Source organism: Aphelocoma coerulescens, chromosome 4, assembly GCF_041296385.1.
Source record: "Aphelocoma coerulescens isolate FSJ_1873_10779 chromosome 4, UR_Acoe_1.0, whole genome shotgun sequence".
Classification (NCBI taxonomy): domain Eukaryota; kingdom Metazoa; phylum Chordata; class Aves; order Passeriformes; family Corvidae; genus Aphelocoma; species Aphelocoma coerulescens.
The window spans coordinates 77884974-77911226 of record NC_091017.1 but is presented as its reverse complement, the minus strand read 5'-3'; the positions used below and the strand labels follow the sequence as shown (position 1 = coordinate 77911226).

Genomic DNA, 26253 nt, shown 5'->3' with positions numbered 1-26253 from the left:
CACCGGTGTCACCTTCGCTGCCGGTGCCACCTTTGCTGCCGGTGCCGCCCGTGTCACCGGTGCCACCTTCGCTGCCGGTGCCACCTTTGCTGCCGGTGTCGCCTTCGTTGCCGGTGCCACCTTCGCTGCCGGTGCCGCCCGTGTCACCGGTGTCACCTTCGCTGCCGGTGCCACCTTCGCTGCCGGTGTCGCCGGTGCCACCTTTGCTGCCGGTGTCGCGGGCGGGGCCGCCCCGGGCGGGCGGGGCCGGCGGGGGCCGGGCCGGGGTGACAAAAGCGGGGCGTCCTGCCGTGTCCTGCCCGGCGGGACCGTGACCGTGACGGGGGCAGGGACAGGGCCATGGCCGCCACCAAGGTGACAGCAGCCGTGACAGAGCTGGCGGCCGCCCGCGAGCACGGGCTGGCCGTGACCCGCGACTTCCACAGCAACCCCCGGCTGAGTGAGTGGGGGACACCGGGGGGACACCGGGGGGACACCGAGGGGGCAGCCCCGGGAAGGGGACGGGACACCCTTCTGTCCCCGAGCAGGGCGGTGGCAGGGACGAGTGGGTGACACCGGGCAGGGGTGGCGGGGTGGGTGGCACTGGGTTAGGAAGGGACACGGGGGTGACACTGGGACAGGCAGGGTGGTGACAGGGACGAGTGGGTGACACCGGGCAGGGGTGGCGGAGTGGGTGGCACTGGGTTAGGAAGGGACACGGGGGTGGCACTGGGACAGGCAGGGGGGTGACAGGGACGAGTGGGTGACACCGGGCAGGGGTGGCGGGGTGGGTGGCACTGGGTTAGGAAGGGACACGGGGGTGGCACTGGGACAGGCAGGGGTGACAGGGACGAGTGGGTGGCACCGGGTCAGGAAGGGATGGCAGGGATGGGTGAAGGGGTGACACTGGCTCACGAGGGGACAGCTGGGTGGCCCTGGGGCAGGCAGGGTGGCCACGCGTGTCTCTCGGGGGGACACGGGGACAGCGTGGGGCTGCGGGGGTGTCCCCTCCTGGGGACCGCACCCCCAAGGACCGGGAAAGGTGTCCCGACCCTGGGGACACCTGTGGGACGCACGTATGGCTGTGGTGTCACCCCAGAGATGCCGGGGTGCCCCGGCCGTCCCTTCCCGCTGCGTCCCCATCCCACGGCGACATCGGGACGCCTGGCACCGTGCCAGCGCCACACCGGCGTGTCCGCCAGCCCCCCGTCACCTTGTCCCCAAGCCCCCGCTGGCACCGAGGGCGACCTTTGTGCCTTCGCCGCCGGGAGTTTGGAAGTCACCTCCTCGGGATGTCACCTCCCGCCGTCCCCAACCGGGTGGCTCCGGGCTGGCACGGTCCCTCCCGAGCCCAGCTGGCCCTGCCCGGCCACCCCGCCGTGTTTGCTGTCAACAGCGGCCACCCGCGGGTGACTCGTGCTCGGGTCACCTGGCCGAGCGCCAGCCCTTGGCTCGGGTGCCACCCGCGTGTCCCTTTGCCGGGAAAAACCGCCCCGATTTCGTCCCGCCGGCCGCGTTTGTCCCCTCGAGGGTCGCGTTTGTCCCCTCGAGGGTCCCGTTTGTCCCCTCGAGGGTCCCGTTTGTCCCCTCGAGGGCCGCGTTTGTCCCCTCGAGGGTCCCGTTTGTCCCCTCGAGGGCCGCGTTTGACCCCTCGAGGGTCCCGTTTGTCCCCCCGAGGGTCGCGTTTGTCCCCTCGAGGGCCGCGTTTGTCCCCTCGAGGGCCGCGTTTGACCCCTCGAGGGTCCCGTTTGTCCCCTCGAGGGTCGCGTTTGACCCCTCGAGGGTCCCGTTTGACCCCTCGAGGGTCCCGTTTGTCCCCCCGAGGGTCGCGTTTGTCCCCTCGAGGGTCGCGTTTGACCCCTCGAGGGCCGCGTTTGACCCCTCGAGGGTCCCGTTTGTCCCCCCGAGGGTCGCGTTTGTCCCCTCGAGGGTCGCGTTTGACCCCTCGAGGGTCCCGTTTGTCCCCTCGAGGGTCGCGTTTGACCCCTCGAGGGTCCCGTTTGTCCCCCCGAGGGTCGCGTTTGTCCCCTCGAGGGTCGCGTTTGACCCCTCGAGGGCCGCGTTTGACCCCTCGAGGGTCCCGTTTGTCCCCCCGAGGGTCGCGTTTGTCCCCTCGAGGGTCGCGTTTGACCCCTCGAGGGTCCCGTTTGTCCCCTCGAGGGTCGCGTTTGACCCCTCGAGGGTCGCGTTTGACCCCTCGAGGGTCCCGTTTGTCCCCCCGAGGGTCGCGTTTGTCCCCTCGAGGGTCGCGTTTGACCCCTCGAGGGTCCCGTTTGTCCCCTCGAGGGCCGCGTTTGTCCCCTCGAGGGTCGCGTTTGTCCCCTCGAGGGTCGCGTTTGTCCCCTCGAGGGTCCCGTTTGTCCCCCCAGCTCTGCCCGGCCGAAGCCCCGGCACCGCCACCCAGGAGGGGACAAAGTCCTGCCCGCGGTGTGTCCCCGTCACCCAGGTGGGACAGCTGGAGGGGGGGGACAGGAGGGTCCCCGCGCCCCAAAATGTGCTGGGAGGTGACAGCGGAGGTGGCAGGAAGGGCCCAGCAAGGTGGGACAGAGGGGGGGGGGGGACCTGGCGGTGACATTCGGGGGGGTCTGGACACCCCCTGAGTATGGGGAAGGGAAGTGTGGGGCTGAGGGTGCCTGAGCTCGTGGGGGTGCAGAGTGGCCCCAGTTTGGGGGCCCAGTTTGGGGGCCCAGTTTAGGGTCCCAGTTCGGGGTCCCAGTGTGGGGTTCCTGTTCTGGGTCCCAGTTTAGGGTTCCAGCGTGGGGTCCCAGTTTGGGGTCACAGCGTGGAGTCCCAGTTTGGGGTCCCAGTTTGGGGTCACAGCGTGGGGTCCCAGTTCGGTATCCCAGTTTGGGGTCCCAGCGTGGGGTTCCAGTTTGGGGTCCCAGTGTGGGGTTCCCAGTTTGGGGTCCCAGTTTGGGGTCCCAGTTTAGGTTCTCAGCGTGGGGTCTCAGTTCAGGGTCCCAGTTCGGGGTCCCAGTGTGGAGTGCCAATTTGGGGTCCCAGCGTGAGATTCCAGTTCGGGGTCCCAGTGTGGAGTTCCAGTTTGGGGTCCCAGTGTGGAGTGCCAGTTTGGGGTCCCAGCGTGAGATTCCAGTTCGGGGTCCCAGTGTGGAGTTCCAGTTTGGGGTCCCAGTGTGGGATTCCAGTTCGGGGTCCTAGTGTGGGGTCCCTATTTAGGGTCCCAGCGTGGAGTTCCAGTTCGGGATCCCAGTTTAGGCTCCCTATTTAGAGTCCCAGTGTGGGGTCCCAGTTTAGGGTCCCTATTTAGGGTCCCAGTGCGGGGTCCCAGTTCGGGGTCCCAGCGTGGGGTCCCAGTTTCGGGTCTCATCTCGGAGTTTGGGACACAGAAAACCACAGAGGACGATCCCGGAACACTCCCAACCCCCGGACACCCCACCCCGCCAGCCGGACAGGAACGGGGCAGCTGTGACCCCACTATCACACCACCCTCCACCCCACAAGAACCCCCCCCCATCCCCCCATCCCTCCACCCTTCCTCCTTCCTCTTGGAGCCCCTTCCTTTAGGATCCAGCCCTGGAATCCCCATCCCCTCACCTCCCACCCCCCTCCAGCCCTGTTTTGTCTGCCACGGCGAGCCCGGCGATTGAGTTCCCCCTTTTTTTTTTTCCCCCCCCTTTTTTTTATTTCCCCCCCTCCTCTCCTCGTTGCCTTCACGCTTGGCTGGGGCCGCCTTTCTTCGGCTGCCCTCACATGACTGTGCAGGTGTGGATGGGAACCGCCGGGCCCTAATTAGTGGCATAGAGTGTGACCCCCCGCCGGGCTTTTCACGGCCCCTGCCGGCCTGGGACAGGCCCGTGGGGTTGACAGCGCGGCACAAAGTGACACAGGGCACAATGGGCAGGTTGAGGAGGCGGCCAGAGGGGTGTGGGTGGGTGGGGGTGGGTGGGGGGGGGGTGGGGAAGGAAGCGGTCACTTAGGGATTGTCGGAAAAATCCCAGGGTGGCTTTAGGGTTGAGAGGGATTTGGAGGTGGGGAGTTGCTGGCGCCTTCTGGGAATTGGGATGAGGCGGGTTTTGGGGGTTGGAATTGGGTGTTGCTAGAGTCCTAAAATGCCAGCCTGGGTTGGGTTGGGTTGGGTTGGGTTGAGTTGGGTTGGGAGGGAGTTTAAATCCCACCCGGTGCCACCCTGTGCCATGGCAGGGACGCTTCCCGCTGTCCCAGGTTGCTCCAAGCCCCGTCCGAGCCGGCCTTGGACACTTCCAGGGGTGGGGGATGCATCCAGCCCCACGCAGAGCCCTGTGCCCGGCACCCGCTGCCCCTCCCTGCCCCTGCCCAGCGGTGCCAGGGGCGGGGTCCCCACCCTGTGCCCGCCAGCTGGGAGCTGGGGGACACCGGGGACCCTCCCTGTGCCCAGGGTGGCTCAGGATGGGCTCTGGACCTGCTGGGACAGCCCTGCCCCCCCGGCTTTGCTCCGGGACAGAGGATTTGGGCGACCTGGGGGCCGTTTATCCGTCCTGCTTCCCGTCTCTGCTCCAGCTGTGTCCTGATCTGGAGTTCGGGGCAGGGCTTGGGCATCACTCGCTGCACAGAGGCCGAGGTGACAACACGGGGGGACGGCTTCCACTGCCAGACGGGATTTTGGGAAGCAGTTCCTGGCTGGGAGGGTGGGGAGGGGCTGGGCTGGAATTCCCAGAGAAACCGTGGCTGCCCCTGGCTCCCCTGGCAGGGTCGGATAGGAATTGGAGCCACCTGAGCTGGTGGAACGGGACGATCCTTACCGTCCCTCCCCACCCCAACCACACCACGACCCCAAAACCCCCCTCAGCGTGGCCGCTCCCACCCTCGGGAGGTGACATCGGATCTCCGCCGCAATTTGGAGCCGAGCCCTACGGGCCCGGGGGGCTGGGAGGGGCCGGGGGCTGCGGAGGGCAGGGCGGGCGAGCGGGAGCAATTAGCGGCGGGTGGAGCCGGGTCGGGTCCCCTTTGTCACCGGGGGCCGCGGTCCCCCCCGCCCGGCGGGTCAGCAGTGCGTGAGTGTCAGCGCTAACGGAGATTGCATCTGACAGCAGCTGTGAATTTGGGGCTGGGGGTGTGCAAAGGCCAGGTTGAAAGACTTTTCCTTCCCCCTCGGCCCCTCCGCCCCCGCCCCCGCCCCCCCCGGCCGTGCCCCCGGCCGTGCCCCCGGCCGGCCGCCGCAGCCCACCCAGCCCGCGGCTCCTGCGGCGCAGCTCAACGGCTTCATTATCGCAGTTGGTGCTTTCCGGTGCTCCCCCTGCGCTGCTCGGCCTTCCTCCTCCTCCTCGTCTCCTCCTCCTCCTCCTCCTCCTCTTCTTCTTCTTCTTCTCCTCCTCCTCCTCTCCTCTCCTCCGTCTCCTCTTCTTTTTCCTCTTCCTTTCCTTTCTCCTCCTCCTTCTTCCTCTTCTTCTCCTTCTCGTCTTTCTTCACCTCCTCCTCCTCCTCCTCTTCTTGTTCTCCTCCTCATCCTTCTCCTCTTCCTCTCCTTCTCCTCCCTCTCTTCTTTTTCCTCTTCCTTTCCTTTCTCCTCTTTCTTCCTCCTCGTCTTTCTTCACCTACTCCACCTCCTCCTCTTCTTCTCCTCCTCCTCCTCTCCTTTCCTCCGTCTCCTCTTCTTTTTCCTCTTCCTTTCCTTTCTCCTCCTCCTTCTTCCTCTTCTTCTCCTTCTCGTCTTTCTTCACCTCCTCCTCCTCCTCTTCTTCTTCTCCTCCTCCTCCTCCTCCTCTTCTTCTTCTTGTTCTCCTCCTCATCCTTCTCCTCTTCCTCTCCTTCTCCTCCTTCTCTTCTTTTTCCTCTTCCTTTCCTTTCTCCTCTTTCTTCCTCCTCGTCTTTCTTCACCTACTCCACCTCCTCCTCTTCTTCTCCGCCTCCTCTTCTTCTTCTTCTTGTTCTCCTCCTCATCCTTCTCCTCTTCCTCTCCTTCTCCTCCCTCTCTTCTTTTTCCTTTTCCTTTCCTTTCTCCTCCTCCTTCTTCCCCTTCTCGTCTTTCTTCACCTCCTCCACCTCCTCCTCTTCCTCCTCCTTCGTCATCGTCTTCTTTTCCCCCTCTTCCTCCTCTTCTTCTCCTCTTCCTGTTCTCCTCCTCTTCCTCATCCTTCCCCTCGTCCTTCTCTTCTTCTCCTCCTCCTTCATCTCCTCTTCTTCCTCGTCCTTCCCTTCCTCCTCCTTCTTCCTCTTCTCCTTCTCTTTCTCATCTTTCTTCACCTCTTCCACCTCTTCCTCCTCCCTCGTCTTCTTTTTCTCCTCTTCCTCCTCTTCTTCTTCGCCTCTTTCATGTCCTTCTCCTTCTCTTCTTCTTCATCTTCTCCTCCTCCTCCTCTTCTTCTTTCTCTTCTTCTCCTGCTTCTTCTCTCTCACCTCCTCTTCCTCCTCTTCTCTCCTCCTTCTTCCTCCTCCTTCTCCTCTTCCTCTCTTCCTCCTCGTTCTCCTCCTGTTCCACCTTCCCCTCCTCTTCCTTCTTCTTCCTCTTCTCCTCTACCTCCTCCACCTTCTCTTCTTCTCCTCCTTCTTCTCCTGCTCCTCCTCATTCTACTTCTCTTCCTCCTCCTTCTTATTTTTCTCCTTCTTTTTCTTCTCCTCCTCATCATCCTCATCCTCCTCATCCTCCTCCTCATCATCCTCCTCATCCTCCTCCTCATCATCCTCCTTCTCCTTCTCCTCCCTCCCCCCTTTCTGGGCTGTCCCTTGGCGTTGTTGTCGTGATTTCCTCCTCTGTCCCAACGGAACATCCCAGAGCCAGGCATGGATGGAGAGGCTGGAATGACCCCTGGAAGTGTCCAAGGCCAGGCTGGACAGGGCTTGGAGCAACCTGGGATGGTGGAAGGAGTCCCTGGGTGGCACTGGATGGGTTTAAGTCCCCTTCCAACCCAAACCATTCCATGATGTCCAGAGGTCCCTGTCCACCTCCACCATGCCAGGACTGGGTGGAGGGATGGAGGGATGGAGGGATGGATGGATGGATGGAGGGATGGAGGGATGGATGGATGGATGGATGGATGGATGGATGGATGGATGGATGGATGGATGGATGGATGGAGGGATGGATGGAGGGATGGAGGGATGGATGGATGGATGGAGGGATGGAGGGATGGAGGGATGGATGGATGGATGGATGGATGGAGGGATGGATGGATGGATGGATGGATGGATGGATGGATGGATGGATGGATGGATGGATGGATGGAGGGATGGATGGATGGATGGAGGGATGGAGGGATGGAGGGATGGATGGAGGGATGGAGGGATGGAGGGATGGATGGATGGATGGATGGATGGATGGAGGGATGGATGGATGGATGATGGATGGATGGATGGATGGATGGATGGATGGATGGATGGATGGATGGAGGGATGGATGGAGGGATGGATGGAGGGATGGATGGATGGAGGGATGGGTGGATGGATGGAGGGATGGAGGGATGGAGGGATGGAGGGATGGAGGGAGGGAGGGATGGACGGAGGGAAGGATGGAGGGACGGACGGATGGGAGGAGGGATGGATGAATGGATGGATGGATGGATGGATGGATGGATGGATGGATGGATGGATGGATGGATGGATGGAGGGATGGATGGAGGGATGGATGGAGGGAGAGATGGATGGATGGAGGGATGGATGGAGGGAGGGATGGATGGATGGATGGATGGATGGATGGAGGATGGATAGATGGATGGACGGATGGATGGAGGATGGATGATGCCTCATCCATTTCCATCACCCAAGAGCTCGGCCGATGATTGGGTGTCACCCCACGGGACACCCCCGGTGCTGCCAGAGGCTCCCATATTCCCAGTGGGAAGAGCCATCCTGGTGGAGCCAGAGGGAAGCCAGGAATGTCCCCAGGGGGTGGCAGCCACCGGGACCGAGCTGGACACCGGGAGAAGGGACACTCCCAATGTCCTTGTCCCACGTGGGTGGCTCCAGGGCTGCCGAGGGGATTTGGGAGAGAAGAAAAGATCCCAGGAACTCCTGCCAGGAGAAGGGAAGGTGGAGAGGTTGGGAAGGGAGCGGGAATGGGAATAAAAGGCCGGATGGTCACTTTGGGAATAAAGGAGACAAAAATCAGGGAGGGGGCTCCCGGTGTGCCGGCCCCTCTGGAGACTGAATGGGCGAGCAGCAGGAACCGGCATTAATTGGGGGAGGCAGACAAGGCTAATTAGCTAATTAGCTCCTGGAGTGCGGCTGAGCAAGGCCAAGGGTGGGAGAAGCTGGGATGGGGCACAAATCCAGGATTGGGAGCAGCCCTGGGAGAAGGTGGTGGGAAAGGAGGAATTCTGCTCCTGTGCCCTGCTCAGGTGAGGCCCCACCTGTGGAGCTGCTCCAGCTCCTGGATCCCAACTCCTGGAGGACGTGGAGCTGCTGGAGCAAAGCCAGAGCAGGTTCTGGAGCTGCTCCAGGGCTGGAGCCCCTCTGGATCAGGCTGGGAGAGCTGGGAATGTTCCCCTGGAGAAGGGAAGGAGCCAGGGAGAGCTGGGAGCCCCTTGCAGGGCCTAAAGGGGCTCCAGGAGAGCTGCAGAGGGACTGGGGCCAAGGCATGGAGGGCCAGGAGGCAGGGAATGGCTTCCCAGTGGGAAAGGGGAGCTTGGGCTGGGATGTTGGGAAGGAATTGCTGGCTGGGAGGGTGGGGAGGGGCTGGGCTGGAATTGCCAGAGCAGCTGGGGCTGCCCCTGGATCCCTGGGAATGTCCAAGGCCAGGTTGGGATGGACTCAGATCCACCTGGGACAGTGGGAGGTGTCCCTGGGATGGAATTCATGGGCTTTAAGGTCCTTCCCAACCCCAACCAGCCTGGAATTCTGCGATCCCATCGCAGAAACGTCCGGGATCACTGGCACTGCCCGTGCTGTGCCCTGGGTGAGGGAAGGCGACACCGAGGGTCCCCTTGTGCCACGGGGGTGACCCCAGAGTGCCCTGTGGGGTGTCCGGGGATTGGGCTGAGTTCCACAAGGAGAAACGGGACCCATCCCCACAAATGAAGTCCCTGGGGCTGTCGCAGCCGGGGGACGGTGCCACCATCCCCACGGGGACATCCAGGCCGCGGCAGGGCCGGGACCCCATCCCCGCAGGAGGTGGGAGAGAGGCGGGAGCCCTCCAGCTGGCCCGGCCTCTCCGATCCTATTAGGATCAGGTGGGAATCCCAAACCCCGGTGTGGGAGAGGCGGCAGGGGATGAAAGGGCCCGGCGGGGTCAGCGGGGCCGGGGCGGCGTTCGCGGTTTGACACATCCAAGGATGATCAAGGCACGGCTTAGAGCCGGATCAGTTCCCCCGCACCTGCACCCGCCGGGAGCCCATCCCAATGCCGGCCTTCCCTGCCCCAGGAGTTGATCCCAATCCCGGTGTTCCCGGCGTTCCCGGGAGCTGATCTCAGCCCCGGTGCTCCCGGGAGCCGATCCCAATCCCGGCATTCCCGGGAGCCGATCCCAATCCCGGCATTCCCTGGAGTTGATCCCAATCCCGGCACTCCCAGAAGTTGATCCCAATCCCGGCGTTCCTGGGAATCGATCCCAATCCTGGCACTCCCAGGAGCCGATCCCAATCCCGGCGTTCCAGGGAGCCGATCCCAATCCCGGCACTCCCAGGAGCTGATCCCAGCCCCGGCCTTCCCAGGAGTTGATCCCAATCCCAGTGTTCCCAGCATTCCCAGGAGTTGATCCCAATCCCGGCGCTCCCTGGAGCCAATCCCAACCTCGGCACTCCCAGGAGCTGATCCCAATCCCGGCGTTCCAGGGAGCCGATCCCAATCCCGGCACTCCCAGGAGCTGATCCCAGCCCCGGCCTTCCCAGGAGTTGATCCCAATCCCAGTGTTCCCAGCATTCCCAGGAGTTGATCCCAACCCCGGCGCTCCCTGGAGCCGATCCCAATTTAATTTTAAATTAGCAGAGAGGGATTTGGGAAGGAATTCCCGGCTGGGAGGGTGGGGAGGGGCTGGGCTGGAATTGCCAGAGCAGCTGGGGCTGCCCCTGGATCCCTGGCAGTGCCCAAGGCCAGGCTGGACACTGGGGCTTGGATCCACCTGGGATGGTGGGAGGTGTCCAGGGAACTTTTCCTGGTGCTGCCGGGAGGGACAAGGGGACACTTTCCTGCTGGCCCTGGTGGCATTCCCAGCTGTGACATCCCCTGGGGACACCTCCAGAAGGTGACACAGTCCCTGGGCAATCCCTGGAAGCTGCCAGGGAATGCCATTTCCTGCAGGACGGAAGCTCCGGGTGTCCAGTTTGGCCACCACTGGTCCCTTGGGGGGTGTCACTGGGACAGGGAATGGGACAGAGGAAGCGACAGGATTTGGGGCTGGGACCCCCCGGGTGGCTGCGACACTGACGGTGTCCCCTCCCCCAGCCTACAGGACAGTGTGTGGTGTCAACGGGCCACTGGTGGTGCTGGACAACGTCAAGGTAGGACCTTGGCTGGGTGACAAGGGGACAGCTCGGCGGTGCCACCTGGGGCTGTGTGGGGACCCCAGTGCGGAGGGTGCAATGGGGACAGCGTGTCCCCCGTCCCCTGTCCTCTGTCCCTTCTCCTCCATCCCTTCTCCTCTGTCCCCTGAGCTGTCCCCTGTCCCATCCCTCCTGTCCCCTGGGATGTCCCCCCGGGCTGTCCCCTCCTCTCTGGGGTCCGAGCTCCCTCCTCTGGACGCGGTCGGCAGCAGAGCCGTGTCCCCGCCTGCACGCGCGGGTGGCGTGTCCCCGTGTCCGTGTGTCCGTGTGTCCCTATGTCCGTGTGTCCCCGTCTCCGTGTGTCCCTATGTCCGTGTGTCCCCATGTCCCCGTGTCCGCGTGTCCCTATGTCCGTGTGTCCCCGTCTCCGTGTGTCCCTATGTCCGTGTGTCCCCATGTCCCCGTGTCCGTGTGTCCCCGTGTACGCGTGTCCCTATGTCCGTGTGTCCCTATGTCCGTGTGTCCCCATGTCCCCGTGTCCGTGTGTCCCCATGTCCGTGTGTCCGTGTGTCCCTATGTCCGTGTGTCCGCATGTCCGCGTATCCCCGTGTCCCCGTATCCCCGTGTCCCCGTGTCCGTGTGTCCCCGTGTCCGTGTGTCCCCGTGTCCGTGTGTCTGCGTGCCCCCGTGTCCGCGTGCCCCCATGTCCGTGTGTCCCCGTGTCCGTGTGTCCGTGTGTCCCTATGTCCGTGTGTCCCCGTGTCCGCGTGTCCCCGTGTTCGTGTGTCCCCATGTCCCCGTGTCCATGTGTCCCTATGTCCATGTGTCCCCATGTCCATGTGTCCGCGTGTCCCCGTGTCCCCGTGTCCCCGTGTCCGCGTGTCCCCGTGTCCGCGTGTCCCCGTGTCCGTGTGTCCCCGTGTGTCCCTATGTCCGTGTGTCCCCGTGTCCCCGTGTCCGTGTGTCCGTGTGTCCCCATGTCCCCGTGTCCGTGTGTCCCCATGTCCCCGTGTCCGTGTGTCCCCATGTCCATGTGTCCCTATGTCCGCGTGTCCCCATGTCCCCGTGTCCGTGTGTCCCTATGTCCACGTGTCCGTGTGTCCCTATGTCCACGTGTCCCCATGTCCGTGTGTCCGTGTGTCCCCTTGTCCGTGTGTCCCCGTGTCCGTGTGTCCGCGTGTCCCCATGTCCGTGTGTCCCTATGTCCGTGTGTCCCCATGTCCATGTGTCCGCGTGTCCCCGTGTCCCCGTGTCCGTGTGTCCCCGTGTCCCCGTGTCCCCGTGTCCCCATGTCCGCGTGTCCCCGCGCGAGTGGCGTCTGTGCCGACACTGGGGGACACTGGGGGACACTGGGGACCTTCCGTGGGACGCCTGTGGGCTCGCTTCGGGCACCCTGTCCCCCATGTCCCATGTCCCTGCCCGAGCTCATTCTCTGTCCCCCGTGTCCTTGTGCCCTGTTCCCCCCGTGTCCCTGCCCAAGCTCTGGCTCCTGTCCCTTGTCCCCTGTCCCCTTTCCTGTCCCCCCCCGTGTCCCTGCCCAAGCTCTCGCTCCTGTCCCTTGTCCCCTGTCCCCCACCCCCTGTCCCCTTTCCCAGCTCCATCCCCTGTCCCTGTGTCCCTGACCAAACTCTGGCTATTGTCCCCGTGTCCCGTGCACCCACCTGAGCTCTGTTCCGTGTCCCCTTGCCCAGCCCTGTCCCCTGTCCCCTTGCCCAGCCCTGTCCCTTGTCCCCTTGCCCAGCTCTGTCCCTTGTCCCTTGTGCCCCTTGCCCAGCCCTGTCCCCTGTGCCCCTTGCCCAGCCCTGTCCCTTGTCCCCTTGCCCAGCCCTGTCCCCTGTGCCCCTTGCCCAGCCCTGTCCCTTGTGCCCCTTGCCCAGCCCTGTCCCTTGTCCCCTGTCCCCTCGAGCTCCAGCTCCCCCAGGGACCCTGCTCTGAGCGGGGCCACCCCACAAACCCCGTGTCCCCTCACCCCTTGGTGTCACCCTCCCTGTCCCGGCTCTCCTGGGTGGGCTCGGGCCACTTGGGAGACCCCCCCCCGGGGGGCTTTGTCGCGCGGTGTCGCGTTTCCATGGCCGCTGTCACGCCGGGAATTAATCAGCTCAAAGAGCCGGCCCGTGGCGGGCGTTCCCTCGGCTTTGTCGCCCTTTATCCAAAGGTTTTTCCAGAGGAATTAAAGTCCAAAGTTCACGGCGCTGGAGCCGGGAATGGGGAGCAGGAGGAGGAGGAGGAGAGCCCTGAGCGTGCCGGGCAGGAGCGACATCGGCCATTGTCCCCAGAGCAGGATGTGTCCCCTCAGCCAAGGGGCGGCACAAAAGTGCCCTCCGTGCGCCCCGGGGTGTCCCCATGAGTGCCACTCGTGCCCGTGGCCTCTGCCCTGGAGGCGGTGGCAGCCCTGGCTGTGAGAGCGTTTGTTGTCACCTACTTGGGAATGTCCCCAACATCGGGGAAAATCCCCTCGATATCGGGGAAACTGAGGCACGGAGCAGTGCCACAGCCCGGGCCCGGCTCCAGGATGGGACAGCGACAGGGACAGGCAGCGCCATCCCCCCGCCACCCCATTGCTGCCCAGTGTCCCCCTCCCCCGTCAGCGCTTGGTGGCTTCAGGACCAAAGGAGGGGAAACTGAGGCAGCACCAGCGGAGCAGGCGGGGCTGGGGGGACAGGGGTGGGCTGGGGGCACAGAGGGGACAGTGCCACCCCATTCCCAGTGTCCCTGTCCCCACAGTTCGCCCAGTACGCCGAGATCGTGAACTTCACGCTGCCCAACGGCACCACCCGCAGCGGGCAAGTGCTGGAGGTCATGGGCTCCAAGGCCATCGTCCAGGTGAGCGCGGGGACAGGGGGACAGGGGGACACGGGGACGGGGGGACAGGGGGACACGGGGACAGGGGGACACGAGGACACGGGGACACGCGGGGACTGCGCGGCCCGGGGCCCTGTCCCGGGGCCCTGTCCCGGGTCTCTGTCCCCCTCCAGTGGTGGCTGTCGGGCTCGTGTCCCAGTGCTCTGAAGAGGCGGTACTGGTGTCCTGGGATGGGCAGTGTCCTGGGACAAGTGGCAGTGTCCTGGGATGGGCAGTGTCCTGGTACAGGTGTCCTGGGACAGGTGGCAGTGTCCTGGGATGGGCAGTGTCCTGGTACAAGTGTCCTGGGACAGGTGGCAGTGTCCTGGGATGGGCAGTGTCCTGGGATGGGCAGTGTCCTGGGACAGGTGGCAGTGTCCTGGGATGGGCAGTGTCCCGGTACAAGTGTCCTGCGACAGGTAGCGGCGTCCTGGGATGGGCAGAGGTGTCCCGGCATGGGCAGTGTCCTGGGACAAGTGGAGTTCTGGGATGGGCAGTGTCCTGCGACAAATGACCTGGGAGACGTAGTGGTGTCCCCGGGATGGGCAGAGGTGTCCTGGGACAGTCAGGGGTGTCCTGGGATGGTCGGGGGTGTCCCGGGATGGTTAGAGGTGTCCTGGAATGGTCAAGGGTGTCTCGGGATGGTCAAGGGTATCCCAGGATGGTTAGAGGTGTCCTGGAATGCTCAGGAGTGTCCTGGGACGGTCAGGGGTGTCCCGGGACGGTCAGGGGTGTCCTGGGACAGGCGGTGTCCCGGGATGGTCAGGGGTGTCCTGGGACGGTCAGGGGTGTCCTGGAATGCTCAGGGGTGTCCCGGGATGGTCAAGGGTGTCCTGGAATGCTCAGGGGTGTCCCGGGATGGTCAGGAGTGTCCTGGGATGGTCAAGGGTGTCCCGGGATGGTCAGGGGTGTCCTGGGACGGTCAGGGGTGTCCTGGGACAGGCGGTGTCCCGGGATGGTCAGGGGTGTCCTGGGACGGTCAGGGGTGTCCTGGAATGCTCAGGGGTGTCCCGGGATGGTCAGGAGTGTCCTGGGATGGTCAAGGGTGTCCCGGGATGGTCAGGGGTGTCCTGGGCCAGGCGGCGTCCCCATCCCTCACCCCCATAACCCCCACATTGTCCCCCCTTCCTCCACCCCAGCAGGAAAACCCCGCTGCCACCACCCCCCGAAAGCCACCAGCCCTGGGGACAGCAGCGGTGTCCCCAAACCCGCGAGCCCTGGGGCTCTTTGGGGTCACTCCGCCTAATTCGGCCAGACCCCCCCCCCCCAAATCTCCCCCCCGGGGCTCGGGGGGGGCCGCGCAGCTGCCCAAAATCGCCGCCCTAAAGCCACCTGCGCCTCCGGGATGCCCTTTTAATCCTATTAGGGAGTCAGGCTCGGGAGGAGGGGGAAAAGGGGGGAAAAAAGGGATAAAAGGGGAGAAAATGAGGTTTTTGCAGCCGCAGCGTTGTTGGGGGTGACCTGCGGCCACCTGGGGGGGCTCTGGCTGTCACCTGCCACCATCTCCAGCTCCCCCCGTTCTCTCAGGGGCCACCCGGCGCTAATTAAAGCAGCGATCCGGGGGATAATTAACACAATTATTATCCTGATCAAAAGACCTCCGGCTTCCCCCTCCCCCCAAAAAAAATCCCCCCTTTCCCCCCCAAAGCCCCTCAGGAGGGGTTTTCTTAACCCCCAACCCTGTCCCCTCTTTTATGTCCCCTCCCCGGGGCAGGGTTTGGGGTGAGCGCGGGTGGAGTCACCCCCTCCTAATTAATCCCCGTTAATTGCTCCCCCGCCCGGCCCGTGCCCCCGGGCACCCCGCAGGTGTTTGAGGGCACATCTGGCATCGATGCCAAGGCGACAACCTGCGAGTTCACGGGGGACATCCTGCGCACGCCGGTGTCCGAGGACATGCTGGGTGAGGACAGGGCGGCAGCTCGGGGCGAGGAAATTTGGGGGGGAGGTGGTTTGGGTTTGGGTTTGGGTCTGAGAACGTCTCTGGGTCACATCACAGCTGTGACAGTCACCTCAGACAGGGCTGGAGCCCTCCCCGGGGCCTCTCTGCGTAGTTATCCCAGGAAAAAACCGCTTGGGATGGGCTGGGAAAGGATTTGGGGTGAGGTGGCACCTCATGCCTGGAGGTGTCACCCCATCGATCCCTGGAGGTGACATCCCACCCCTGGAGGTGTCACCCCATCGATCCCTGGAGGTGACATCCCACTCCTGGAGGTGTCACCCCATCGGTCCCTGGAGGTGACATCCCACCCCTGGAGGTGTCACCCCATCGATCCCTGGAGGTGACATCCCACCCCTGGAGGTGTCACCCCATCGATCCCTGGAGGTGACATCCCACCCCTGGAGGTGTCACCCCATCCCTGCAAGCATCACCCCATCCCTTGGAAGTGACATCCCACCCCTGGAGGTGTCCCCCCACCCCTGGAGGTGTCCCCCCACCCCTGGAAGTGTCCCAGGCCAGGCTGGACAGGGCTTGGAGCCACCTGGGCTAGTGGACAGTGTCCCCATGGCAGGCGGTGACATCGATGGGATTTAAGGTCCCTTCCCAAACCGCTCTGGGATCCATCACGGATCTGTGACACCCCGCTGTCCCCTCAGGTCCCCCAGCCCGGTGCTGGCAATCCCCCCACGACCCCTCAGAGCCCTCCCCACCCCCCGGGCCGCTCCCCGCGGTCACTCGGGGTCGCGCCGGGGGGGGTGACCCTGTCCCTGCGCTGACCCTCTGGCCCACGGGGGGGGGGGGGGCCGCGCGTCCTCCTCGATCCCATCGCGGCGCGGATGGATCCCGATCCCACAAAGGGCAGCGCAAAGGGCAGGGGGCGGGCGGAGTCCCCTCGCTGCCGCCCCCACCGCCGAGCTCGGTGTCCCCCGGGAGCCGCCGGTGCCCGGCGAGCGCCGTGGCCGCTGACCTTTCATGCTCGGCGCTCGGCGCTGCCATCACCCTGATGCGCTGTGACACCGCGGACGTGTCCCCGCACCGGGGGAATGTCCCATGGGGGGGACAGCGGGAGCGGGGAGGCCACCGGGGGGGAGGGAGGGGGGGGTTCAGGGAAGCGTGGCTTTGTCGCGATCGATGCCACCGCGGCTCCGAGACGGTCGATGAGGCTGAGAGGGAGCGGTGAGGACGAGTCTCCTCCCTGGGGATGGTTTGGGGGGGGGGGGGTTTGGGGTCGCTCCATCTGTGTAGGAGGTGGGGAGGTGAAAGGGGAGGGGGCGGGGGGGGGCACCCCACTCGCTCAGGAGCTGGGGAGGGGAAGGGGGAGGAGATCGGGGACATGGGGATAGGGTGATGGGGGTGATGGGGACAGGGGGACATGGGGATAGGGTGTGGGGACATGGGGACACGGGGATAGGGTGATAGGGGTGATGGGGACAGGGGGACATGGGGACAGGGTGTGGGGACATGGGGACACGGGGATAGGGTGATGGGGGTGATGGGGACAGGGGGACATGGGGACAGGGTGTGGGGACATGGGGACACGGGGATAGGGTGATGGGGGTGATGGGGACATGGGGACATGGGGACAGGGTGTGGGGACATGGGGACACGGGGATAGGGTGATGGGGGTGATGGGGACAGGGGGACATGGGGACAGGGTGTGGGGACATGGGGACGGGGGATAGGGTGATGGGAGTTATGGGGACAGGGGGACATGGGGACAGGGTGTGGGGACATGGGGACATGGGGATAGGGTGATGGGGGTGATGGGGATGATAGGGACAGGGTGATGGGAGTTATGGGGACAGGGGGACATGAGGACATGGTGGTGGGAGTGATGGGGACACAGGGACAGGGTGATGGGTGTTATGGGGACACGGGGACATGGGGACATGGGGACAGGGTGATGGGGGTGATGGGGACATGGGCACAGGGTGATGGGGACACAGGGACACAGGGACAGGGTGATGGGGGTGATGGGGACATGGGCACAGGGTGATGGGAGTTATGGGGACACGGGGACATGGTGATGGGAGTTATGGGGACATGGGGACACGGGGACAGGGTGATGGGAGTGATGGGGGTGATGGGGATATGGGCACAAGGTGATGGGGACACAGGGACAGGGTGATGGGGATAATGGGGACACAGGGACAGGGTGATGGGGGTGATGAGGGTGATGGGGACATGTGGGCTCAGGGACAGGTTGATGGGGTGATGGGGACATGGGCACAGGGTGATGGGGACACAGGGACAGGGTGATGGGAGTTATGGGGACACGGGGACACGGGCACAGGGTGATGGGGGTGATGGGGACAAGGTGCTGTCCCCATGTGCCACTATGGGGGGTCTCAGTGCCACCCCCCACCTGGGAGTTGATGACCCCAAGGGGGAGGTGATGGCGGTGGCCGGGGACATGGGCGGGTCTCGGGGCTCTTGTCCCCATGTGCTGGCACCTTGCTGCCACACTCAGGGGCTGTGGTGGCACCCGGCCCGCAGGTGCCACCTTCTGCCCCACAGCCACACCCCCCCCCCCCAGCGCCGGTCCCTGTGTCCCCTCTGGGGGTGGGTGGGGTGTCCCGTGGATGTGCTGGGGACCTGGATCGGGATGGGGACCTGGATCGGGATGGGGACCGTGCCCCAGGGCCATGGGACGGGCCGGTGCCACTCTTGGCTGGTGGCCTCAGGAGGGGATGGTCCCTCTGTCCCCACAGGCCGGGTGTTCAACGGCTCCGGCAAACCCATCGACAGCGGCCCCGCGGTGATGGCCGAGGACTTCCTGGACATCAACGGTGACGGCTCCGGCTTTGTGGGAATGCGGGAGGGGCTTGGGGATAGCCTGGAATTGGGGGTGATGCTGTGCCCTGATGGCCACAGCGGCCCTGTGGTGTCACCACATCCATCCATCCATCCATCCATCCATCCATCCATCCATCCATCCCTCCATCCATCCCTCCATCCATCCCGCCCTCCATCCATCCCTCCATCCGTCCCTCCATCCATCCCTCCATCCATCCATCCATCCATCCCTCCATCCCTCCATCCCTCCATCCCTCCATCCCTCCATCCCTCCATCCCTCCATCCATCCTCCATCCATCCATCCTCCATCCATCCATCCATCCATCCATCCATCCATCCATCCATCCATCCATCCATCCATCCATCCATCCATCTCTCCCTCCCTCCCTCCCTCCCTCCATCCCCACTGGGGTGCCCACATGGGTGTCCAGGTGCTGGGACAGTTCCTGTCCCACCCCAGAGCTGCTCCCTGCTCAACTCCAGAAGTTCCTTCCCAATTTTTTGCACCCTCCTCGCATCCACTTCCGGCCCCATCCCTGGAAGTGTCCAAGGCCAGGCTGGACAGGGCTTGGAGCAACCTGGGATGGTGGAAGGAGTCCCTGGGTGGCACTGGATGGGTTTAAGTCCCCTTCCAACCCAAACCATTCCATGATTCCTCCCTTTCCTGCTCCAGGCCAGCCCATCAACCCCCACGGCCGCATCTATCCCGAGGAGATGATCCAGACCGGGATCTCTCCCATCGACGTCATGAACAGCATCGCCCGTGGCCAGAAAATTCCCATCTTCTCCGCTGCCGGCCTGCCCCACAACGAGGTGGGTGCCCGGGAATTGCGGGAAGAGGAGGATGGAGGGATTTGGGAAGGTCAGATCCCCTCTCCTGGTGTCGGGAAGCTGCCGTCAGCTCGTGCCTCAGTTTCCCCATTGGCACAGCAATCCCTGTGTGCCTGGTGGGGGGGCGTCTGGGCTGATTTGGGGTCCCTAAATCCAGGGATTGCGGGGATCCAGACCCTCCTAATGTCCCCACGAGTGTGGCTGGGACAGAGGGGACAGAGAAGGAGGGGCTGGAAATTCCAGAGGGGGATGGGAACAAACCCTGACAGGTCAAGAGTGACCACAGGGAGTGACCACAGGGAGTGACCACAGAGAGTGACCACAGGGAGTGACCACAGGCAAGGCAGGACACAGCGAGGGGGTGACACCCTGCTGACCCCTGACCTGTGGGGCCATGTCCCAGTCCCTGAGGGGCTGTGACCACTTTGGGGTGTCCCTGCTGCCACCTCTGCCCCCGTCCCCTCCCCCAGATCGCGGCGCAGATCTGCCGCCAGGCCGGGCTGGTGAAGAAATCCAAGGATGTGGTGGATTTCCACGAGGACAACTTCGCCATCGTCTTCGCGGCCATGGGGGTGAGTGGGGGACAGGATGGGACATCCCGGGGGACGCCAGCACTGCCGTGTCCCCATGTCCCCGCTGACCGTGTGTCCTGCAGGTGAACATGGAGACCGCGCGGTTCTTCAAGTCGGACTTCGAGCAGAACGGCTCCATGGAGAACGTCTGCCTCTTCCTCAACCTGGCCAACGACCCCACGTGAGGCACAGCCCGGCTCCTCCTCTTCCTCCTCTTCCTCCTCTTCCTCCTCTTCCTCCTCTTCCTCCTCTTCCCCCTCTTCCCCCTCTTCCTCCTCTTCCCCCTCCTCCTTTCTCCCTCTCCCTCATCCCTCCTTTCTCCTTCCCCACTTCTCCCTCTCCCTTCCTCTCCCCCACCAGGACCCGCCCAATCCCACCCCGATCAGTTTGGGGGGAGCTCTCCTGGCTCCATCCGGGGTTCCCCAATGCCCCGCCCTATGTGGGGACCCCAAAACTCCACAAGTCCCCCCTGCTCCCCCCAGTGCCAACCCAGCCCGTGGGGGACCACGATCGATCCCACACTGGGCTGGGCTCTTCTATGCACCCTCCTGGCACCCTCAAACCTGCCCTGCGGGGGTTAATTAGGCTAATTAGGCTAATTAGGGGTGTCCCACAGGATCGAGAGAATCATCACGCCCCGGCTGGCGCTGACCACGGCTGAGTTCCTGGCGTACCAGTGCGAGAAGCACGTGCTGGTCATCCTGACCGACATGAGCTCCTACGCCGAGGCGCTCCGCGAGGTCAGCCCGGGGTGCTCAGGGTGACGAGGACAAGTGGGGTTCCTGTGGTTTTTGGGGTGTTTGGGGTTTTGGAGGTGTTTGGGGTACCTGGGGTGCTCAGGGTGATGAGGACAGCTGGGGTTCCCTGGGTCCTTGCAGGGTTTCGGGTGTTTGGGGTGGCGAGGCCAGCTGGGGTTCCTGTGGTTTTTTGGGGTCCTCGGGGGTTTTGGGGTGTTTGGGGTACCTGGGGTGCTCAGGGTGACGAGGACAGCTGGGGTTCCCTGGGTCCCTGGAGGATTTGGGGTGCTCAGGGTGACGAGGACAGCTGGGGTTCCCTGGGTTCCTTGGGGTTTTGGGGTGTTTGGGGTACCTAGGGTGCTCAGGGTGACAAGGACATCTGGGGTTCCCTGGGTCCTTGCGGGGTTTCGGGTGTTTGGGGTGGCGAGGCCAGCTGGGGTTCCTGTGGTTTTTTGGGGTCCTCGGGGGTTTTGGGGTGTTTGGGGTACCTGGGGTGCTCAGGGTGACGAGGACAGCTGGGGTTCCCTGGGTTCCTGTGGTTTTTGGGGTGTTTGGGGTTTTGGGGTGTTTGGGGTACCTGGGGTGCTCAGGGTGACGAGGACAGCTGGGGTTCCCTGGGTCCCTGGAGGATTTGGGGTGCTCAGGGTGACGAGGACAGCTGGGGTTCCCTGGGTTCCTTGGGGTTTTGGGGTGTTTGGGGTACCTAGGGTGCTCAGGGTGACAAGGACATCTGGGGTTCCCAGGGTCCTTGCGGGGTTTGGGGTGTTCAGGGTGGCGAGGACAGCTGGAGTTCCCGTGGGTTTTTGGGGTGTTTGGGGTACCTGGGGTGCTCACGGTGATGAGGACATCTGGGGTTCCCGTGGTTTTTTGGGGTGTTTGGGGTTTTGGAGGTGTTTGGGGTACCTGGGGAGCTCAGGGTGTTTGGGGTACCCAGTACCCTTGAGGTTCCCAGGGTTCTTGGGGTGTTTGGGGTGCCTGGGGTTGTCCTGGGGTTTTTGGGGTGTTTGGGGTACTTGGGATGCTCGGGATGCCCAGTACCCTTGAGGTTCCCATAGTTCTTGGGGTGTTTGGGGTGCCCGGGTTATTTGGGGTGTCTGCAGTCCTCAGACTCCACACCTGGGGTTCCCATGGTTCTTGGGTTTTTAGGGTGCCTGGGGTGTTTGGGGTACCCAGAGCACCTGAGATTCCCAGGGTTCTTGGGGTTTTTTGTGGTGTTTGGGGCACCCAGCACACCCGGGGGTTTTGGGGTTGCCTGGGCTGCTCAGGACACTCGTGGCCCTGGTAACTCTGGGGTTTTCGGGGTGTTTGGGGTGCCCGGGACGTTTGGGGTGTCTGGAGTCCTCAGGATTCTCAGCGCACCTGGGGTTCCCATGGGTTTTTGGGGTGTTCAGGGTGTCTGGGATGCCCAGCACACCTGGGGGTTTTGGGGTTACCTGAGCTACCCTGGACACTCATGTCCCTCATGCCTCCCATGGGTTTTTGGGGTGTTTGGGGTGCCCTGACCCCTCTCCTCCCAATCCCAAAGGTGTCGGCAGCCAGGGAGGAAGTCCCGGGCCGCCGTGGCTTCCCTGGCTACATGTACACGGACCTGGCCACCATCTACGAGCGCGCCGGGCGCGTGGAGGGCAGGAACGGCTCCATCACCCAGATCCCGATCCTCACCATGCCCAATGACGGTCAGCGGGACACGGCGAGGCCGGGAATACCGGGGGGGGGGATACGGGAATACCGGGGGGGGATACGGGAATACCGGGAGATCGGGATTTGTCCGCTCCGGGAAATCGCAGAGTTGGCAAATCCCAAATTGCTCTGGTTTAACCCAGTTTTGGGGAGCTCCTTTTGGGGTGGTGATGCTGCGGCGGTGATTTAGGATGTGAGACTTCCCTGCGTCCCCAACCACCTCTCAACACCTCCCGTTTGGGGTCCCCGGCTCCAGGACAGGGGGGTGACACCGAGACCCCTCCAAATCATCCCAACCACCCCTCAACACCTCCCATTTGGGGTTCCCAGTTCCAGGACAGGGGGGTGACACCGAGACCCCTCCAAATCATCCCAACCACCCCTCAACACCTCCCGTTTGGGGTCCCCAGCTCCAGGACAGGGGGGTGACACCGAGACCCCTCTGAGTGATCCCAACCACCCCTCAACACCTCCCATTTGGGGTTCCCAGTTCCAGGACAGGGGGGTGACACCGAGACCCCTCCAAATCATCCCAGTGCCTCCCATTTGGGGTCCCCAGCTCCAGGACAGGGGGATGACACCGAGACCCCTCTGAGTGATCCCAAACACCCCTCAACACCTCCCATTTGGGGTCCCCAGCTCCAGGACAAGGGGGGTGACACCGAGACCCCTCTGACATATCCCAAACACCCCTCAGTGCCTCCCATTTGGGGTCCCCGGCTGCAGGACAGGGGGGTGACACCGAGACCCCTCCAAATCATCCCAACCACCCCTCAACACCTCCCATTTGGGGTTCCCAGTTCCAGGACAGGGGGGGTGACACCGAGACCCCTCTGAGTGATCCCAAACACCCCCAGCACCTCCCATTTGGGGTCCCCAGCTCCAGGACAAGGGGGTGACACCGAGACCCCTCCAAATCATCCCAAACACCCCTCAACACCTCCCGTTTGGGGTTCCCAGTTCCAGGACAGGGGGGTGACACCAAACCCCCCCTACTGCCCCCAGTGGGGGCTGTGCTGCCCCGGTGACCCCGCAGATGTGACACAGCGATGTCCCACACCCGGCTGAGCTTCCAGCCCCACTCTGGGGGCTCCAAACCCCTTTTGTCCTTCTCCCCAGACATCACCCACCCCATCCCAGACCTCACGGGCTTCATCACCGAGGGCCAGATCTACGTGGACCGGCAGCTCCACAACCGCCAGGTTTGATCCCAAACCCCTTCCCAGCTCCAGGAATGGATCCAGGGATGGATCCAGGGATGGATCCAGGGATGGATCCGGCACCCACCAGGGCTGGAAACCACCCAGAAGCAGCGGTGTGGGGGTGCCGAGGGTTGGGGTGGGGTCCCACAAGGCTGGCTGGACACTGGGGTGGCTCTCGCCCTACAGATTTACCCCCCCATCAACGTTCTGCCGTCCCTGTCGCGGCTGATGAAATCGGCCATCGGAGAGGGGATGACCAGGAAGGACCACGGGGACGTGTCCAACCAGCTGGTGAGGGCCTGGGGACGCTCGGGGGGTGGCATTTGGCACTTCCGAGCCCTCCTGTCCAACTCCTGGAGGACGTGGAGCTGCTGGAGCAAAGCCAGAGCAGGTTCTGGAGCTGCTCCCAGGATTCTGGAGCCCTTCTGGATCAGGCTCTGGGAGAGCTGGGAATGTTCCCCTGGAGAAGGGAAGGACACAGCGAGAGCTGCGAGCCCCAGGAATGGCCAGGGAATTCCAGACTCTGATTTTGGGATGATTCAGGATCGGATCCCGTTGAGCTCCATGGGGTGTTCTAAATCCCAGATCCCGGGCTCTGTTTATTGGGATGTGGGGAGAATCCAGGGAAAGTGACAGCTCCCAGGAGTGCTGGGGCTGCCCCACATCCCTGGAAGTGCCCAAGGCCAGGCTGGACATTGGGGTTTGGAGTCAGCTGGGATAGGGGAAGATGTCCCTGCCCATGGGGGACATGGATGGGATTTAAAGTCCCTTCCAACCCAAACCATTCCAGGATTCTGGAGCCCGGCTGGGAGAGCTGGGAATGTTCCCCTGGAGAAGGGAAGGAGCCGGGGAGAGCTGGGAGCCCCTTGCAGGGCCTAAAGGGGCTCCAGGAGAGCTGCAGAGGGATTTGGGATGAGGGATTTGGGATAGGAGGCAGGGAATGGCTTCCCAGTGGGAAAGGGGAGCTTGGGGTGGGATTTGGGAATGGAATTGCTGGGAATGGAATTGCCAGAGCAGCTGGGGCTGCCCCTGGATCCCTGGCAGTGCCCAAGGCCAGGCTGGATGGACTCAGATCCACCTGGGATAGTGGGAGGTGTCCCTGGGTGGCACCGGCCGGGCTGGGGGCTCCGTGCCCATCCCGCTCCATCCCATGGAATCCCGGGATCCCGCAGTACGCCTGCTACGCCATCGGCAAGGACGTGCAGGCCATGAAGGCCGTGGTGGGCGAGGAGGCCCTGTCGGCCGACGACCTCCTCTACCTGGAGTTCCTGCACAAGTTCGAGAAGCATTTCATCTCCCAGGGTGAGCCGCCAGCCCTAAAACGCTGGATTTGGGATCGGGGGGAGCCCCTCCAGCATCCCAAACCCCTTCCCCCCGTCCTGCTGCCAGGTCCCTACGAGAACCGGAGCGTTTTCGAGTCGCTGGACATCGGCTGGCAGCTCCTGCGCATCTTCCCCAAGCAGCTCCTCAAGCGCATCCCGGAGAACGTCCTGGCCGAGTTCTACCCCCGCGAGGGCAAGGCGCCCGAGCAGGGCACGGCCCTGTGACCCCAAATCCCTACAAATCCCCCTTTTCCCGTGGGGTTGATGTCCTAAAATCGGCATAAATCCCTTTTTTTTGGTGAATAAACCACCGTGGTCACCAAACCCTTTTTTTTGCTCCAGTATTTCCTTCCGGGCCATGGAATTCCCACCCCTTGAGCTCCCCAAAACCTCCCAAATCCCTACAAATCCCCCTTTTCCAGTGGGATTGGTGTCCTAAAATCGGCATAAATCCCTTTATTTTGGTGAATAAACCACCGTGGTCACCAAACCCTTTTTGTGCTCCGATATTTCCTTCCCCAGCTGTGGAATTCCCACCCCTTGAGCTGCAGCGCCCCAAAACCTCCCAAATCCCTACAAATCCCCCTTTTCCAGTGGGATTGGTGTCCTAAAATCGACATAAATCCCTTTATTTTGGTGAATAAACCACCGTGGTCACCAAAACCTTTTTGTGCTCCGATATTTCCCACTGTGACCATGAAAGTCCCACCCCTTGAGGTGCAGCTTCCCCAAACCTCCCAAATCCCTACAAATCCCCCTTTTCCAGTGGGATTGATGTCCTAAAATCAGGAGAAATCCCTTTATTTTGGTGAATAAACCACCGTGGTCACCAAACCCCTTTTTTTTGCTCCGATCTTTCCCGCTGTGACCATGGAATTCCCACCCCTTGAGCTGCAGCTCCCCAAAACCTCCCAAATCCCTACAAATCCCCCTTTTCCCATGGGATTGATGTCCTAAAATCAGGAGAAATCCCTTTATTTTGGTGAATAAACCACCGTGGTCACCAAACCCCTTTTTTTCCTCCACTATTTCCTTCCTGGCCGTGGAATTTCCACCCCTTGAGCACCCCAAAACCTCCCAAATCCCTACAAATCCCCCTTTTCCTGTGGGGTTGGTGTCCTAAAATCGACATAAATCCCTTTATTTTGGTGAATAAACCACCGTGGTCACCAAAACCTTTTTGTGCTCCGATATTTCCCGCTGTGACCATGAAAGTCCCACCCCTTGAGGTGCAGCTTCCCCAAACCTCCCAAATCCCTACAAATCCCCCTTTTCCTGTGGGGTTGATGTCCTAAAATCGGCATAAATCCCTTTATTTTGGTGAATAAACCACCGTGGTCACCAAACCCTTTTTTTTCTCCTCTATTTCCTTCCCCGGCTGTGGAATTCCCACCCCTTGAGCTCCCCAAAACCTCCCAAATCCCTACAAATCCCCCTTTTCCCGTGGGATTGGTGTCCTAAAATCGGCATAAATCCCTTTATTTTGGTGAATAAACCACCGTGGTCACCAAACCCTTTTTGTGCCCCGATATTTCCTTCCCCAGCTGTGGAATTCCCACCCCTTGAGCTCCCCAAAACCTCCCAAATCCCTACAAATCCCCCTTTTCCTGTGGGGTTGATGTCCTAAAATCAGCGTAAATCCCTTTATTTTGGTGAATAAACCACCGTGGTCACCAAACTGCTTTTTTTCCTCCAGTATTTCCTTCCCTGGCTGTGGAATTCCCACCCCTTGAGCTCCCCAAAACTTCCCAAATCCCTACAAATCCCCCTCTTCCAGTGGGATTGGTGTCCTAAATTCAGCATAAATCCCTTTATTTTGGTGAATAAACCACCGTGGTCACCAAAACCTTTTTGTGCTCCGATATTTCCCACTGTGACCATGAAAGTCCCACCCCTTGAGGTGCAGCTTCCCCAAACCTCCCAAATCCCTACAAATCCCCCTTTTCCCGTGGGATTGATGTCCTAAAATCAGGAGAAATCCCTTTATTTTGGTGAATAAACCAC

At 62.7% G+C, this 26253-nt stretch overlaps 1 protein-coding gene across 1 annotated transcript; it reads left to right on the top strand.

Moving 5' to 3' along the window:
* The first annotated feature begins 290 nt into the window (after positions 1-290).
* ATP6V1B1 (ATPase H+ transporting V1 subunit B1) lies at positions 291-26095 on the top strand. The gene is made up of 14 exons (XM_069014833.1): positions 291-439; positions 10291-10346; positions 13053-13151; positions 14976-15069; positions 17820-17897; positions 18579-18718; positions 19207-19308; positions 19392-19489; positions 19925-20048; positions 21571-21721; positions 22845-22927; positions 23114-23218; positions 24100-24229; positions 24317-26095. Exons 1-14 carry the CDS (start codon positions 340-342, stop codon positions 24472-24474), a joined length of 1518 nt encoding a protein of 505 aa, XP_068870934.1. The 5' UTR covers positions 291-339; the 3' UTR covers positions 24475-26095.
* The last annotated feature ends 158 nt before the right edge of the window (positions 26096-26253 follow it).